The 16,475-nt window shown below is 50.1% G+C and overlaps 1 protein-coding gene across 1 annotated transcript; it reads right to left on the bottom strand.

The window, feature by feature from the left end:
• Positions 1 to 2,563: 2,563 nt before the first annotated feature.
• On the bottom strand, positions 2,564 to 15,797 carry ADIPOR1 (adiponectin receptor 1). The gene is made up of 8 exons (XM_082664393.1): positions 15,680 to 15,797; positions 9,840 to 10,074; positions 8,068 to 8,184; positions 6,873 to 7,044; positions 6,240 to 6,426; positions 5,086 to 5,273; positions 3,738 to 3,931; positions 2,564 to 3,391 (listed from the first exon to the last, which is right to left on the bottom strand). The coding sequence occupies exons 2-8, from the start codon at positions 9,978 to 9,980 to the stop codon at positions 3,263 to 3,265; spliced, it is 1,128 nt and encodes a 375-aa protein (XP_082520519.1). The 5' UTR covers positions 9,981 to 10,074; positions 15,680 to 15,797; the 3' UTR covers positions 2,564 to 3,262.
• Positions 15,798 to 16,475: the final 678 nt, after the last annotated feature.

Raw genomic sequence — 16,475 nt, 5'->3', positions numbered from 1 at the left:
CATGGGGTCTCACCAATTGCTGGGGGTCTCATATTTCCTCAAGCACAACATGGATGGAGTTGGACCAGATGTGGTCTGTTTCCTTCCAGTTCTTTCTATACTAGTGGTTGCAAACTCAGATGCCTCCGGGGGCCAAGCAGGTGACCACACTGCTGGGTAGGGCCGAGGATGAACCTGAGAGTGCAGCCCTCTGTAAAGACACAGCCGCTACTGGGCCGAGGTTGACTGTTTCCAAACAGGTCACGTTTGTGAATGTTTGCGGCCTGCAGGTCAGCAGTTTGAGACTTCTGCTATCAGCTCCCTAAGTACTTTTTTAAATTTAAAAATGTTTTGTATTAAACAGATATACTTATTATATATGCAAGAAAAAGTGATGACAGTATAAAGAATACCCAGGTATGCACCTCCAATTTAATAAATATAAGCTTTACTTTAGAAATATCCAGTATGTTACCCTGTCCTTTCCCCTTCAGAGGTAACCATTTTTCTGAATTAACATTTCCTTTTTTAAAGTATTTACCGTTTATACCCTTAAGCTATCATTAACTTTGCACATTTCTGAACAGTACATCAGTGCAATCACACCAGATATATTACTCCAAGCAGCCCCACTCCCTCCTCTGAATCTTGAGATTCAACCATGTTGTCATCACTGTAACTAGCTCTCACTGCTAAATAGTGTTTCATCATAAGAATAAACCAAGATTTATTTTTCCACTCAAAGTTCTGGATGGTTGGCTTGTCTGCAGTATGTTGCTACTAGGCAAAGCTACAATGAATCTGTTAGTACAAGCTGAGTTTCTCAAGGGTAATGTTTTTCAGAATGTGAGTTGTGACCCATTGGTGAGTTATGAAACTTAGTGGGTCAGAACCAGCATTTAAAAAAAAATTTATTTTTGGCTGTGTCACTGTGCGCGGGCTTTCTTCAGTTGCGGCGAGCAGTGGGTCAGTCTTCATTGTGGTACACGGGCTTCTCACTGCGGTGGCCTCTCGTTGCGGAGCACGGGCTCTAGGTGCGCGGGCTTCAGTAGCTGTGGCTTGCGGGCTCTAGAGCGCAGGCTCGGTAGTTGTGGCACACAGGCTTAGTTGCTCTGCGGCACGTGGGATCTTCCCAGACCAGGGCTCGAACCCGTGTACCCTGCGTTGGCAGGCGGATTCTCAACCACTGTGCCACCAGGGAAACCCCAGAACCAGCATTTTTTAAATGAAGTAACCTAGGATAGATATCAGATGCATCTCACATTGTATTGTTTCATGTAATGTTTGAATGTTGTAACATGTATACTCCACCATGTCCAAAGTGGTCCTATGGTTCCACCAGCAGCATCTGGTCTGCTTCACATCCATACCAACACTCAGTCTTAGGACTTTTAATTTGTGCCAATCTGGTAGGAGTAAAATGGTTTATCAGTTTGGTTTTAATTTACACTTCCCTGATTACCACTGGAGGTAGAGATTTGTTGGCCTAGTTGGATTAGTTTTAAAAGGATCACTTGTTCTCCTAGTTGTACAAACTTGACCCTTAAAGTGAACCCAACTCTGCAACTCAATAAGATTCCCATGTGGGGACTTCCCTGGTGGTCCAGTGGGTAAGACTGCACGCTCTCAGTGCAAGGGGCCCGGGTTCGATCCCTAGTCAGGGAACTAGATCCCGCATACATGCTGCAACTGAGTCCACATGCTGCAACTAAGAAGTCTGCATGCTGCAACGAAGATCCCTCGTGCTGCAACTAAGACCGGCGTAGCCAGAAATTAAATTAAAAAAAAAAAAAGATTCCCGTCCAATGCCTACACTAGCTCAGAAGTGACTACTGCAGGCCTTTTGCATCCAATGAACAGAACTCGTTGTCAGGCTGGGGAAAATTTGCAAAGGCACAAAAAGGCATGGAATAACCTCTTGAAGAGACCTTAATCAGGGCAGTTTTAAAAGAACTAAAGTCTAGAGTATTAATATCATGTAGTAGACCTTTGATGCTCACAAGGCAGGTATCTTCTTTTTTTTTTAAATTTTATTTATTTATTTATGGCTGTGTTGGGTCTTTGTTTCTGTGCGAGGGCTTTCTCTAGTTGTGGCGAGCGGGGGCCACTCTTCATGGCAGTGCGCGGCCTCTCACTATCGCGGCCTCTCTTGTTGTGGAGCATAGGCTCCAGACGCGCAGGCTCAGTAGTTGTGGCTCACGGGCCTAGTTGCTCCACAGCATGTGGGATCTTCCCAGACCAGGGCTCGAACCTGTGTCCCCTGCATTAGCAGGCAGATTCTCAACCACTGCGCCACCAGGGAAGCCCGGTATCTTCTAATTACTGAACTCTACTGCAGCACGACACCAGCTTCTCCAGGAAATGTCTGTGCGCTAAGTGGAGACACGTAAAGCGGCCTGGAGCAGCACGTGCTAGGAGTTCAGTTAGGCTCATTCGCTGGCCCGCACACGCCAGCCTGTCAATACCTATGATTCAGATTTGTGCCTCAGCAGAATCCGCAATGATTTTACTGGTTTTAATCCTTTGGACTTAATCCTTTGCAAATAGCTGAGACCACACATGTTAAATCTTTGAATGCCAAGTGTCTTCTGTACTCTTTTATTATCATCATAGTCCTTGCATCAAGATACATAGCAATGATAGCAGGTTTCTTTTTAAAGCTTAGTATTAAATATTAAATATCTTTCCCCACTTTAATTTTACATTACTCTGCCAAGAAAACATTAAAACTCAAGTTATTTGAAGCCTGGACACACTTCCATGATTAGCCAGCTGTGTAAAAGTTGGTGGCTTTGCTCTTCCTGCTGTGTGAGCAAGTCCAGGCCCTAGAAAGATGGACGAGGTTGTAACTGTTTCTCAAAAGTGTGCTACAAAAACGGATGGCCTGTTATAAGCCAGGTTACAAAGTCAAGACAGGGGTGAGGGAGGGACAGTTTCTTCCAGAAACAGAATTTCTGAAGAGTCCCAGTCCATCATTTTTCCCCAGAACGGTTGGAGGAGGGGTAAACTCTCAACATGAGCTTCAAAGCCCCGTCTCTGTGAGGGGACAGTAGTCGCCTTACCGAGGGGCGTGCGGCCACGTCTGCCCATCCCCACTGCTCTCAGCGAGGGAATGGAGAGTTTATTGCCCGGTGAGTGTGAAGTGGGCTGAAGCTCTGTTGGTTCTGAATTCTCTAAGAGGTTTCTTCTAGAAACAAGACAACTCAGACTCTTCCTCTCACTTCAGCAAAGAAGTTATTTTAAAAGCACTTGGGAAGTTCCTGCTGTGCCCTTGCGGGGCGGCTCAGAGGAGGGAGTCGTCAGTACAGCCCCCTTCCAGGCCGTATCGGAACTCCTGAAGGTTGGAGACCCCGTAGAAGTGGACGAAGGCGGCTGCCACCACCAGGACGTGGAAGATCTGATGAGACTGGAACTGCAGGAACACAAGAGAGGGGCCTCAGGGTGATGGCACGGAAGGCTGGAGGCAGTGGAGAAGGCACTCGCCTCTCCTCGTTCCTCCCTAAAGTTTTTTACATCATAAAAGTGATAGATTTGTTGGAGAAAAAAAATTTTTAAGCCCTGTCAGGGATACGCCAAAATGTTACTATCGGTCACTCCCCTCCCCGCCATTCTCCCACCTACATGCATGGACATGCATGTAGGAACTCGTGTGCACCCCCAGACACTACCTGACCCATGTCTCTCACTGCCTCTGACTCCGAGCTCTACCTGTGGGCCGGTCTCACCACCACAGGCCCCACTGAAGTGTCGTTTCTTACCCATATGTCGAATTTTCCAGGGAAGAAGCGCTCAGGAATCCGCGCGGCATAAAGGCCGGCTCCGGTGATGTACATCACAGCCATGAGGAAGAACCAGCCCATCTGGCCCACCGTGGTGGCCTTGACAAAGCCCTCCGCGATTGTAAAGTGCATGGTGGGCACGACGCCGCTCAAGCCAAGCCCCAGGAACACCCCTGAACAAAGCAGACACAAGAGCGTCAGGCATGGAAACAGTACCGCTCGGAAGGCACTGCTGTCTCACTCTGATGAGCTACTTTCTGGTGAACAGTACATGTTTATTGGAAATTTAGCGCAAGATGGAGAACACTCAGCAGACACTTCTTTAACATTCAGAATGGGAAGAAGGCTGTGTAGATGCTGATATAGCTATTCCCTCCTAAGGAGCGCCAAGAACAAACGTCTCACATTCTTCACTATCCGTGAAGCAGCCGAGGCGACCATGTAGGTCAGAACTTCCTGATGGCTGCCTTGGGTACAGAACCGACATGGTGAGGCCTCAGGTAGTTTGCCAGCCAGGGAGGAGCAAGACAGGTTTCCCATTAAGGTCAGGACCCTGACCTCCTGAGGAGACAGAGAGACCCAGACTGGAAGTCGTCAGTGGCCACTGGACACAAAGTAAGTAAACGGACGGACAGAATGGGTGCCGGCTCAACACCACGGCCGTACACGCAACCGCAGGGCAGGGACTGCCTCTCCGTTTCTGCAGACGGCCTTGGTAAAGCATCAGTCTGGCACATGGTCGGCACTTGATGAATACTTAATTATTTTAAATGAAGGTTAAAACACAGCAGATGTTAAGTCTAAAGGGACCGAAGACTAGTGCTAATCGATGTGTTGCTGCGAGTAATAAAGCTTGAGTCTGGATGAGACAACAGGAAGATGTTTATGCTCACAGCCATCATGTTACTTGGTAACAGTGTTTATGCCCAAGGTATTTTACTTACCAAGCCAAGCCTTCCATTCCTTAGTAAAATAACTTTGGGTGGTTTAATTTTAGCCCCTTGGTTTGAGCTCAGCGACCCTCAGGTTACTAAAATGACTGCTTTGTACATTTTTTAACTTCCTCAAACCAAATATAAGAGCAGTCATTTCTATACTTGTAGCTCATTGACCAGGTTGGTAATTATCTGTCCTATTAACATTTTACTGAAATAGTATGAAACCTGGGGGAGAACTGAGCTTTGAAAATGCACGCTGTTTTGAAAGTTCTAAACACAGATCAGTTCTAAACACAGGTCAGTTCTAAACACAGGTCAGGGCCCAGGGTTGACCCCTTGGACTCAAGGTCCAAATACCTATGAGGTTTCCGCTCTGTCTTCCGACCCACCTGCTCTTGTCTGCCGGTGCTTAGGAGTGGCAAACCGGTCCCACTGGGCCACAATGATGGCAGAGATGCCCAGGACACAGACGCTGGAGAGGTAGATGAGCCGTGGCTGCGGGGAGCAGTAGAAGGAGTAATAGAGCCAGGGCACGAAGCTCCCCATGATGAGCAGGGCGATCCCTGAGTAGTCCAGCCTGAAAAAAGCCACAGAATGAGCGGAGCGGTGGGAGAAGTGAAGAGCTCCTAGGGCTTTCTGTTCTCCAGCGGCTCTCAGACGTGACCGCCCCCAGCCCCTCACTTCCCATACGATCTGTCCTATATCCTGAATCAAAACCCCATGAGGTCAAGCACTTCTATTTTGCAGTGGAAAAGTCTGAACTGTATCCCTTTCCCCTGGCTGTGAACAGCTACATCCCCCTCATGGATACTTAAATTCAGGAATTCCACCATATTCCAGCCAGTCTCCAGCTTCCACGCAGGAAGGGCTCTGAGTATTCCCCAGTTCGGATAGGTTGAGTTCTAAAAACAAAACCCTTAAATTGGGAGTATTATTAAGGTGTACTGTTCTGTTTTAGTCGACTTCTTAAAGATAAAAATGTATTCTTGTTACTGGTGTTACTGAGAAAAACAAAATAACTCACCATCACCTCCAAAACCACCACCACCACCAACAAAAAAAGCAAACAAACAGAACTCCAGGCTCAGAACTGGGGAATAAGGAGAGCCTTAGAGGATGGACATCTGGGGCTTCCAGCAATAGGCGGGCAGCAAAGATAAGCTTCACTGGACCGGTGGGTCGGAGCTCCAGCAGGACGGAGCACAGAAACTTTGCCACGCCCTGAACGGCTTGGGCCACCAGGAAGGTAGGACAGGACTGGGTACTCGGTCCGAGAGAGCAGCCCACTGGTACTCCAAGTTTCACAAAGGGCAGCACTGCACAGGGAGAAAATATACCCACAACTGGGCTCCATCTGTTAAGGAGGCTGCAGTGAAACTTCTCATGAAGGACTTAAGAGAAAAGTTTCCTGATCCTCTTATACCAGCAAAACAGAAAGCCCTTCCTCTGGCACATCAGGGAATCTTTAGGAGTTGCTGGAGTTTCCAGGACGCTGCCAGGACCTGGATCACAAGGTGTCCCTACCGACGTTCTTCTCACTCACTTGGAAAAGGTCCGAGAGACCTTCTCTGAGTGACAATAGACGGTGTGAAAGAGCCAGGAGAAGCTGAGGCAGAGCACTGCGCCCAGGAAGAACATCCCGAACACCACCTTCTCCTGAAGGGGGGCCATGAAGTACATGTTTGGTCTCAGCATGGTCAGGATTCCCAGAAAGAGAAACAGCACAAAACCTACAGGACGGAGAGAAAAGAGGCCTGAGGAAAAAGGGAACGTGTGATGATTTAAGCCAGCATTAAAGCTACAGGCTGAGCTGTGGGCACCGCAGTCGACAACTTCCGGAGAAAACGGCACCCGTCACACAAACCCAGACAGAAAGAGCATCCTCTGAAATGCTGGCGTTTTGTTTCTACCGCGGGGACTGTGAAGTGGGAGGAGCTGCCTGCACCGGGGATGGTTCTGACCACAGAGGACGTCATCTCCTCCGCTTCTAGGCCCCCCCACCCCCGCCTTACAGACCAGCGACGAAGGGCCCAGCAAGCTCACTGGTAGTTTAAAGGCACGATGCCAGCTGTCAAACTGTCACAACAACGTTGCTTTTCTTTCCCATGGACAAAGGCTGTACAAGTGCTGGCGTTTAAGGAGACAGAAAGTCCAATCCTCCACCCATACCACTCACCAAGCAGGTGGGTCCAGATGTTGCCGGTCTCCGTGTGGATGCGGAAGATGCTCTGGAAGCAGGCGCGGAAGGAGGGCATGGGCGGCCTGTGGCCGTGCAACAGGTAGTCGTTGTCCTGCAGCCAGTCGGGGAGCACATCGTATGGGATGACCCTCCAGCGCCCCTCCCAGACCTGCAACCACACACTCTCTGAGCGGGGCCCCGAGGACGCGAGCCGCCCCAAGGACAAGGGGTGAAGGAGAGCGTCAGGCTGGCTCCAGAGGGGCCCAGGGAACGGTGGGGCCAGCCTGAGGCCAGAGAAGCCAAGACACAGCACGAGCGAGGTCGCCCCAGGACCGACGACTTGTGAATGGCTTTGTTCTGTGTCATGATAGTTCACCTGGATACGCTTAGGTAAGTAGATAAGTGTTTCTCAGTCTTTAAAGAGAATATGGCAGGACCTCCCTTCAGCTACTTGAGTTTTAAAATTCAGTAGATGTAGTGAATGAAAACAAGGAAATAGAAATTATATATATGGTTTTAAAAATATACATTTACCCCTCTGCCCTCTGCCCCCGGAGGCTCTGGTGGCCGCCTGTCCATCCTTTCCCCCCTTTAGATACTACGTTCTCACTGGGTTGAGCCTATGACTTTTCAAAGCAGGGCTTCTTAACCTGGGACGTATGGACAATGGACTGTGTTGGAAATTTGGATGGAAAAAAATTTTTATTTTCAATCACTTCTAACTAAATTTAACATTTCCCCCAGTTGTAAGTGTGAGCAAGTCTAGTATTAGAATTTGTGACCCTGTCACCAATAGAAATCACAGATATTTTCATACACTAGTTTTGCAGATATCAAAATATTATTTCTACTGATTACCACTTAGAAATGATAAATTCTAATAAAATACATTATAGCTTGTCATGCATAGCTAACGTATTAATAAAGGTGCCGTGTTACTATATCACATTCTAACATTTTGATGACTGCCAAAGGGACTAATAGCAAAAACAGGTAAGAACTCCTGTTTTAGAATATATTCTGAGCAACGCCAACACAGTAGGCAGTAAAAATTTAGCCAGATTCCCCTTGATTTACTTCACCGTAAAGGAAAGCAAGCCCACGCACAGGAGCGAAAGCTCTTCCCCCCAGGGCGTGCCCGCCAGGTGCGGGGAGCCCAGGTGAGCCTGCCCTCCCCATTCCAGGACAGGACCTTGTACACAAACTCCTCCATCTTCTCCATGGCATGGTGGGCTTGCAGGGGCAGCGTCAGCACCCGCACCTCCTCCTCCTCTTCCTGAGGCACTGCGCGTGCCCGCTCTTCTTCGGCCTGCAGGAACGAAGGAAACACACACACACCCCAGGAGTTCCCTAGTCCAGAGTGAGCGATCCAGAGAAACCCCAACTCACTGCTCTCTGCCCAGCGTCTCTCCCACACACTGGCCTTGTGGCCTTTTCTCCTACGGCATGACAGTGCACGAGTTTACAACTCCGTAAATGCTGGAGCGAAAGCCCAACGCAGCACATGGGGGACAGACGGATGGAGACTGGCACCCGAGGCACATGGGACTAGCGCACCAGGCCTACATGCTCTGCAAGTCCCAAAAGCCCACCCTTATCGCTAACACAGCGGTTCTGAACTTGCTCCATTTTCCCGAATATTTCTCTCTTCCAGATCACTGAATGCTCAAAAGAATGAAAAAGACGGAGTTTCAGAGATTCCCCTAACAATTTAAATCTGTGCAGTTCTCTGTTCACTGGCTCTGGGGGTGCCACGGCGACTGAAACTCTGCATCCACAGCAGCTCCCAGGAGGAGCAGGGCCTCAGAACTGGTTCCGGAAAGAAGCTGCAGGCCCTCCTGAGCTGCACAGAAGCCTGACACACAGCATGCAGTCCGACAGCCCTCGCCTCCCAAGGAGAGGCTCCGGGCCGTGTGCGGACAGCGGCTCCTCCTCCCGGCTGTTCTTTCCCCTGTGATGCGTCCTCTTAGATTTCGCGACACAGACTGATGCAGACCCGTCTCCCCCTCCGTAACGGAGTCCTTGGTTTCACTCAGGGTGGCAATGCTACTGCAACTTTGCTCAGGCAAAATGAAAAGACCACACCGATGTGCATGAAGCGCTGCCAGGTGCTTTCAGGAAGGGTGGGCCCTGCTCCCCCAGCCCCGCCCCTCGGTGACACAGTAAGAATGAGATGGAAGAGCAGGACAGGTGCCTCCCGGGTGCAGCGTCCATACCAGCCTGTGGCGGCTACTTCCAAGACTCTCTCTCTATGAGAGAGACTTCCACCTTGTCAAAGCTACACGTTGGCTTTTTTTAAACATCTTTATTGGAGTATAACTGCTTTACACTGTTGTGTTAGCTTCTGCTGTATAACAAAGTGAATCAGCTATACATATATATACATCCCCATATCTCCTCCCTCTTGCATCTCCCTCCCACCCTCCCTATCCCACCTCTTTAGGTGGTCACAAAGCACCGAGCTGATCTCCCCGTGCTATGCGGCTGCTTCCCACTAGCTATCTGTTTTACATTTGGTAGTGTATATATGTCCATGCCACTCTCTCACTTCGTCCCAGCTTCCCCTTCCCCCTCTCCGTGTCCTCAAGTCCATTCTCTACGTCTGCGTCTTTATTCCTGTCCTGCCCCTAGGTTCTTCAGAACCATTTTTTTTAGGTTCTATATATATGTGTTAGCATACAGTATTTGTTTTTCTCTTTCTGGCTTACTTCACTCGCTACCGGGGTTTTTGTTTGTTCATTATACGAAGCCTAATCTTGCCTGACTGCTTCCTTGCTTCAACCACAGACAGGCACTGGCCACTTGCAGGATTTCAGGTCTTGTGCTAAGCACTGGGGTATAAGCAACCGCTTAGTGGGAAAAACAGATAAAAAGAGCTACACTACAGCGTGATGAGGACTGGGGTAGGGAGAGTCCCTTTGGGAGACCAACAGGGGAGAGGCGGGCCCTGGGGGGACAACTTACTTTGGTTGGGCTGGCGACGCCCCGCTTGCCCTGCTCCTCTAGCAGGGGGCCCAGCTCAGCCAGCTCCACTGTGTCCGCCTCCCTGTTCCCGGCAGGAGCCCCACTGCCCTGGGCCACCACAGGTCCTTTGTGAGAAGACATCTGGCTGGTACCTCAATGCTCTGCGGCTTCAGCTTGGGGAAAGGGTGGGGTCTCTCGGCCCCAGGGGGCAGAGAGTTCCTTGTGATGGAAGACACTGAAAGCAAACACAAACACCAAACACAATACACAGGGACTAAGACACAGCCCCTGGACTCACAGCCCCTCCAGTCCTAGAGGCCAGTTAAGTGCTTTTGTTCTCCTCTTAACTATCACCCTTTACTTGGAACCTCACTAATCTTAAAGATAAGGCTGAAAACCTAGTTGCTTGCCTCCAAAGGATTTGTTTTTTGCACCAAACGGTCACCACAGAAGAGCAGCTACCCACCCGCAAGTCCCTCCCACGCGCACGGAGCGGAGTTTAGCCCACCAGCCCCAGAGCTAGTCTGCCCTGCAAAGTCCTGGCCCTGAGACTCAGGAGGCAGACGAGGAGGCCGACACCTGCTGTGACCGCTGCGAGGCCCCCGGCTTAGACGTGAGCTAACTGCCGACTGAACTCGGTGGGCCTTACCTACAAATGCTGACACGTGTGCCTCGCACACAAAAGGAACTCGGCTGTGGGCTAGGTGCCCAGTGGTTAGTTTCTCTGCCAGGTCTACTACTTCTCTTATAGGATCACAGCCCGGGTTCGACACCTGGACAGCAAGCTTTCCACACAGCCGCCCCTCACAGCAGCAATAACTTGCCTGGATGTGGGAGGCTGAAGGCAGGAGGCAGCCCAGCCTTGCCCTCTGCCACCAAACAACCGGCTCAGCGAGTTGTCCCAGTAGCCATAGCTGATGACCTACGCCCCATTCAGACGAGTTTTTCAGAGACCTGAGACAGGCACATAGATCCTGTAAGGAAGTAGTCTTTAATCAGGTCCCAGGGAGATGAAGGCGTATGGAAAGGAGGGGAAAAGTGCCCCAAGATTTCCAGCCCCGCAACAAAGGCGTTTCCTGCTCGCAGCAGGAGGAGCCAGAATATCCACATTTTCTTGTACTGGGGTCACCTGAGCCCCGAAAAGCACAGGGCAGTGCAAAGAGAGCCAGGCAACACCTGCACTCGGGGCGAGCTGCATGACGGGGAGGAAACGGAAGCTCGGGCAACCCACACCTTTCCTATGGGCAGTCAGCACAGCCCTGCGCACCGTGTCCTTCCCCGGTGGCTGTTCACAGACATCCACCTTTGGCATCTTGTACCAGTTCTTTGTTTACCCAACAGTGATCTCAATTCCTTCTCAGGGATTATCATGCGATATATGCAGTCAGGTGAGGGCAATCCTCAAGTTTGAAAACAGTCATGCTACGCTCAACACACCAAGCACAGCTGAAAGCTACTGGCAGAGCTGGTTCAAGAGAACAGACGCCCATAACTCAGTGCACGCAGACCTGTCTTCGGTGTCAACACACAGGCAGTTCCTCTTCCTCCAAATGTGCAAGACTCTGACAAGAGAGACGCCAGCCCATAGTCATAGCCAACAACTGAGCCCAAGGAGAACAGGAAATTGGAGGCCTCTGAAACCTCAAGAGATAGGCAACCCACGTAAGCAGAAACATTGGGAAATCTTTCTCAATAAGCTGACCACAAAACATATTTCCTCAAAGTGAAGTACTACTGAATAAACAGCTTAAATAAGAAATAATTTATACTGGGGCAAAAACATAAATAGCTTTGGGCATCTTGGAGAAGTCTGAAAAGGGGAATATACTCAGCTATTCTAGAATACTGCTGCCAGTATTTGAGGGGTGGCCATTAAGGCTTAAGCCAGATATATAGATACAGATATTCTCGGGTTCTGGGATACAACACTACATGGATCACAAATTTATACATATCCCTGATTTTGGTCAGAACACGTATTTCAAAATGAATGAATGAATGAATGAGGCAGCATTCCAGGCAAGAAGCATACGACCTATTAGCTTCTGTTGCTAGCTAAGGGTTTATGGACTTGTGCTTGTAGGGCTTCCTCCTGTCCCTCTCCCCAGAGTAAGCCAACACATTCACTGAATACTTAACAAATGTATTTAGGGCCAGCACCCTAAGGCACTTTAAGGTACTGTGCAAAATACAAAGTTGAACAAGTTAAGTCATTGTCTTGGAAGAGCCTGTAATCAGATGGCATAAGGTAATCTGTGATATGTACAAAACCAGTGATACAACTGCACTGCTCCAGGAGGACAGTGGACGGAGAACCCCTAAACTAGGATGGCCACACACTAAGTTCAGTTACTTTGAGTGCTGTCATGTCACCACAGTGAGCAAAGTCCACTGTCCAGCTGGGTCTTCTAAACTGTAACAACACAGGGACAGGAAAGGGAGAGAGAGGGGTCGGAGGTGTGGCAAGAAAGAAAAGCCAATGATGAATGCTAGGACCTGAAAATATCACTTGACAGAGTGGGCCACTCACAAACAGCTGGGAATTACTGCAAGCAAGCGTTTCAGTTTCTACTATATACCACCAGCCTCCGCCCCTAAAGTGTTAAGACTGACTCTGGGAACCTCAGGAGAGCGGAAGGTACTTCAGCTTTCTACTAGCTTTCCTATCCTTACCTATTTTAGAGGAAACACATTTTCCCTCAAACTCGCCACACCCAATATAGCAATTATAATTGGGCCAGACTGCACTGAGTGCATTTTTGATGGGATTTCTTCAACTCACGCTGATAAATCTTTACCACTAAGCTTTCCAGCTGGATAACCCTATGACACTAGAGAATAAAGCTGTGGAGGCGGGGAGGCGCTTGTGCTCCTATAACTAAGATCATCTGGTGCCAAACTAGGGAAAGGACTGATTCTTAACTGCCAGCATTTACTGGTGAGTTTATTTAGCTCACACTTTTGGAGACATTTATTTTGTGAACCAGTTCCCAAGTTTTCCAGGCTACAGCACACTCCTTCCCTGGAGTCAAAGGCACAAAACTTCTTCTAGGAGTTTTTAATCTGGGGTCTCTGGGCGCTCAGAGGTTCCATGGGTAAGCTCCATCTTAGGCCTACATGACTCACATTGTTCTAAAGCAAGGCTAGCCTAGCAGTAAAGACAAAGAACACAGCCATCTTCTCCTCTATCTGCTCTCTTTCTTAGGGAAGGTGCTTTCATAGCACTGCTGGGGGGTAAATGAGTCAAGGCAAAGACTTATGTTTGAAAACTATCAAATTGCAGTAAGGGAGCCTCAGCTTTCCTATTTGATCACAGTGTCACTGACTTAGAGTCTGCAGCGAAAAATCACAACGTAGCTTTCTTTGTAGCTCTTCTCCAGATAAAGCTATCCCAACAGAAGGGGTCTGTTTTTTTTGATCCCAGAGACAGGTAAGCTTTTCAAATGCCATGACAAAAAGAAAAAAAGTAAAGTATACAGGAATATGAAGGCGTTTCGTACCAGTCCTTGTTTTTAATACCTGGCTTTTAAGTAAATTACACATATATGGCCACTATAGTTACACATTATAGTGATAACTTTATACTGTGAAAGCCCCGATGAAACAAAAGCAAACTAGGTGCACGTCTAAAAGCCAATCACTTGGAATCAGTTTGCCTAGAGGGCACTTTCAAGGATCTCTTCAATCCAAGATAGCTAAAACTTTATGAACATTAATCACGTCCCCAACATTTCTGAGCGGGAAAAGGGAATCAACTTTGAGTTCAGTGAGAGGAACAAAGTCCAGCGGGTGCCATGAGGGACAAATGGACATTAAGGACAAAATGTAACAACTTTGATGAGTACCAGCACCAGAAAATACCCCACTAGTGTTAATAAAGCTTCTGGATTTAAAGATGACTGTTTAGTTCACCAGCATGATCACAAGTAGATGGGACAGGAGACTGTAGCAAGCGTGTTAAAGACTTTCCGTGTGGCTTTATAGTAAAGGAGTCAAGGAGATTTCTTAGGGAAAAATAAAGAAAAAACTTTCGGGCCGAGAACGAAGTTCAAATGTCTTTTATCCACCTGCGAATACTATTGATTATACACAACACACGTGGCACTGTCCGGCTACAGAGAAGGCAAAGAGACCAGTTAGTGGCTTCGCATGGCTGCTGGCCTCTATTTTAAGAGGAGGCAGTAACTTCTGTTTTCTACTAAAACCACTACAAGGCTAAATGCCATAAAGTGCTGGAGGAATTCAGAAGAAAAGCTCAATTTTAGTTGGAATAATCAGGAAAGGTATGGTGGAAGATTTTAAGAAAGGATCTTGATAAGTAAAGATGCGATCCAGGCATTCCAGAAGGGTAGTGCTATGAACCTAGGCAGGCTTGAAAGAACAAAGTCCCCAGGGCAGTGAATAATCCACCTTCCATAAGGAAGTCTTGGAAAGGTAAAATGAGGCCAGACTTAAGAAACTGGAGACAGCCTAAAAGCCCACCTACGGTGGTGCACTTTATCCATTAGCAATGGGGAGCCTACCGGGTTAAGGCTGCGCCCTTGTCTGAGTTTCCTTCCTAGTTGCAGGCAAAGTGTTTGCTTACAATTTGTTTATCCCCTGGGGATCATGTAATTTCTTGGCCACTGAGCATGGAATGCTTTCAGATTCTACTCAGAAGTTAGGTATAGTTTTGTGGAGGTCTAACCCTAAGACGTTGCTCACAGGGAACAAGATTGATTCCCCAAGTATCAACCACTATAAGGTAACACAGAAGTTACTCCTGGGATAAAGAAACTTAGTGGCTGCAAATTGCGAACTATTACCCTGACGCTGCAACCTGTCTGACACCACCCTGCCTAAGTTCCTAGTACTGTATGGATGCTGAAAAACCTAAGGAACAACAGTTGCTCCATCACCGGTGCCGCAACCCCTATTAAGAGAGAAAAGCTGGAGACAGATCCCAAGATCACTTCGTTTCAGAAAAGAACCAGCCATTATAGCGTTCGCTTGAGTTAAGTCAGTGGCCTATATAGTCCCTGCTGTGTTTTCTAGCCTTTCTTCTACATACTGGGGGGAAACTGGTTAATCCAGCTAAGTACTTAGTAAGCCTCCTGTTGCTCCTCTGACACCTGAAACTATGTAAATGAAATTCGCCTTGTCAGTTTCCCTTTCGCCAATGTAGCACCAGAAACCGAGGAGAAACATACCTATTTTCTTCAAACTCGAAGGCTTGACCAAAAATCTCAAACATAGGATGGCATCAATGAGAGATTTCTGAGAGAATGAAATTCCGTTTTTCCCTAACGTACTTTAGGTTTTGCTCACATTGCAGCTTTTGGGACTACCTTAAACAAAGGCAAATTGTCCACCAACATCCCCTTCTCCCCCATCAAGGTGGGCGCACACTCACGGTCTAGGAACCTTGGAGCTCCTCAGGCCACCACAGGCGGGTACTCCCAGCCGAGAGGCGGTTCCGCGACCCAGGCCTGCAGCCCCTCCGCGCTGGCCTCGCGCGGCGTTGGGACCAGGCTCAGCTCCGGCCTGGCGGGCCCGAGTCGGAGCCCAAATCCGGACGTCTCACCCCGACGACTGGGAGGCACGGCAGCCACCGCGGCTGTTGGCAGCGGGGGACGCGGCGCGCACGGGAGGGACCACGAACGTGGACACCCGACGCGGAGTGGCCGGAGGCGCGGCCGGCTTCGGGCGGGGGTCTCGGGGCCCTCGGAGCCCTCGGGACGCCCGGGCAGGCCGGCTCCACGGCTGCCGCCTCAGGCCCACGCCGAGGCTCCCGGGGGTCCTCGCGCTCCGGTCGACCCCCGCCCTCCCACCCGCTCGCCGCGGAGCCCCGGGAAACTTACGGCGGGCGGCGGGCTCTGCTCGGGGCCGCGGACCCCGCGCTACATCCCGCGGCGCTAGAGACGGCCTGTGGCCGAGCGGCCCGAATCTTCTGCGCCCTCCCCGCGCCGGAAGGGGCGCGCAACCGCACGGCGTCACCTCCGCGGGAGCGTCACGTCCTCACGGGCGCTCCGCCCCCTTGGCCTCAGCGAGGCCCAGTCACAGGCCGGCTTCTCAGCCCCGCCCCGAGCGGGACCCGCCCCTCCATCTAGCCCCACTCCCTCCAGCCCGACAATCTTTCCTCAGTCCCAATCACAGGCCCGCTCCCTCGGCCCCGCCTCCCCATCGCGGGTCCCCGCCCCTCCTGACGGCCCCCGCCCCCTCCGCGGCTCGGCGGTGCCTCAAGTCCCAATCGCAGGTCCTCTCCCCTCGGCCCCGCCTCCTGCGCCCGGGCCCCGCCCCCTCGCTCTGCTCCAATCGTAAAACCCCCCTCTCAAGGCCTTGCGGGGACCACGCCCCCAAGTTGCAAACTAGGGCGCGTGATGGGGATGGAATTTCAGGGAATTAGACCGAACCCTACGAAGGAATGCCGAATTTCCTACCCTGCACCTTGTCCTCTAGGCTGGGCACTTCTTAATCTCTCTTTTTCAACCTCATGGCTCCTCCCTCCCTTCCGTAAATATTTACTGAGCGCCAGTCGTGTGCGAGGCACGAGGCAGGCAGGCTCCTGGTTAGAAACAGCGCGGCGGCGCTGACTGGTCTTCCTCGGGGACTCCCTGCTCCGCCCCGGGCTCCCGCTGCGGCCAGAGGGCGACCGCG

Source organism: Grampus griseus (assembly GCF_964374135.1).
Source record: "Grampus griseus genome assembly, chromosome: 1".
NCBI classification, from domain to species: domain Eukaryota; kingdom Metazoa; phylum Chordata; class Mammalia; order Artiodactyla; family Delphinidae; genus Grampus; species Grampus griseus.
The sequence above is the reverse complement of the archived record's forward strand: the minus strand, read 5'-3'. Positions and strand labels throughout refer to the sequence as shown.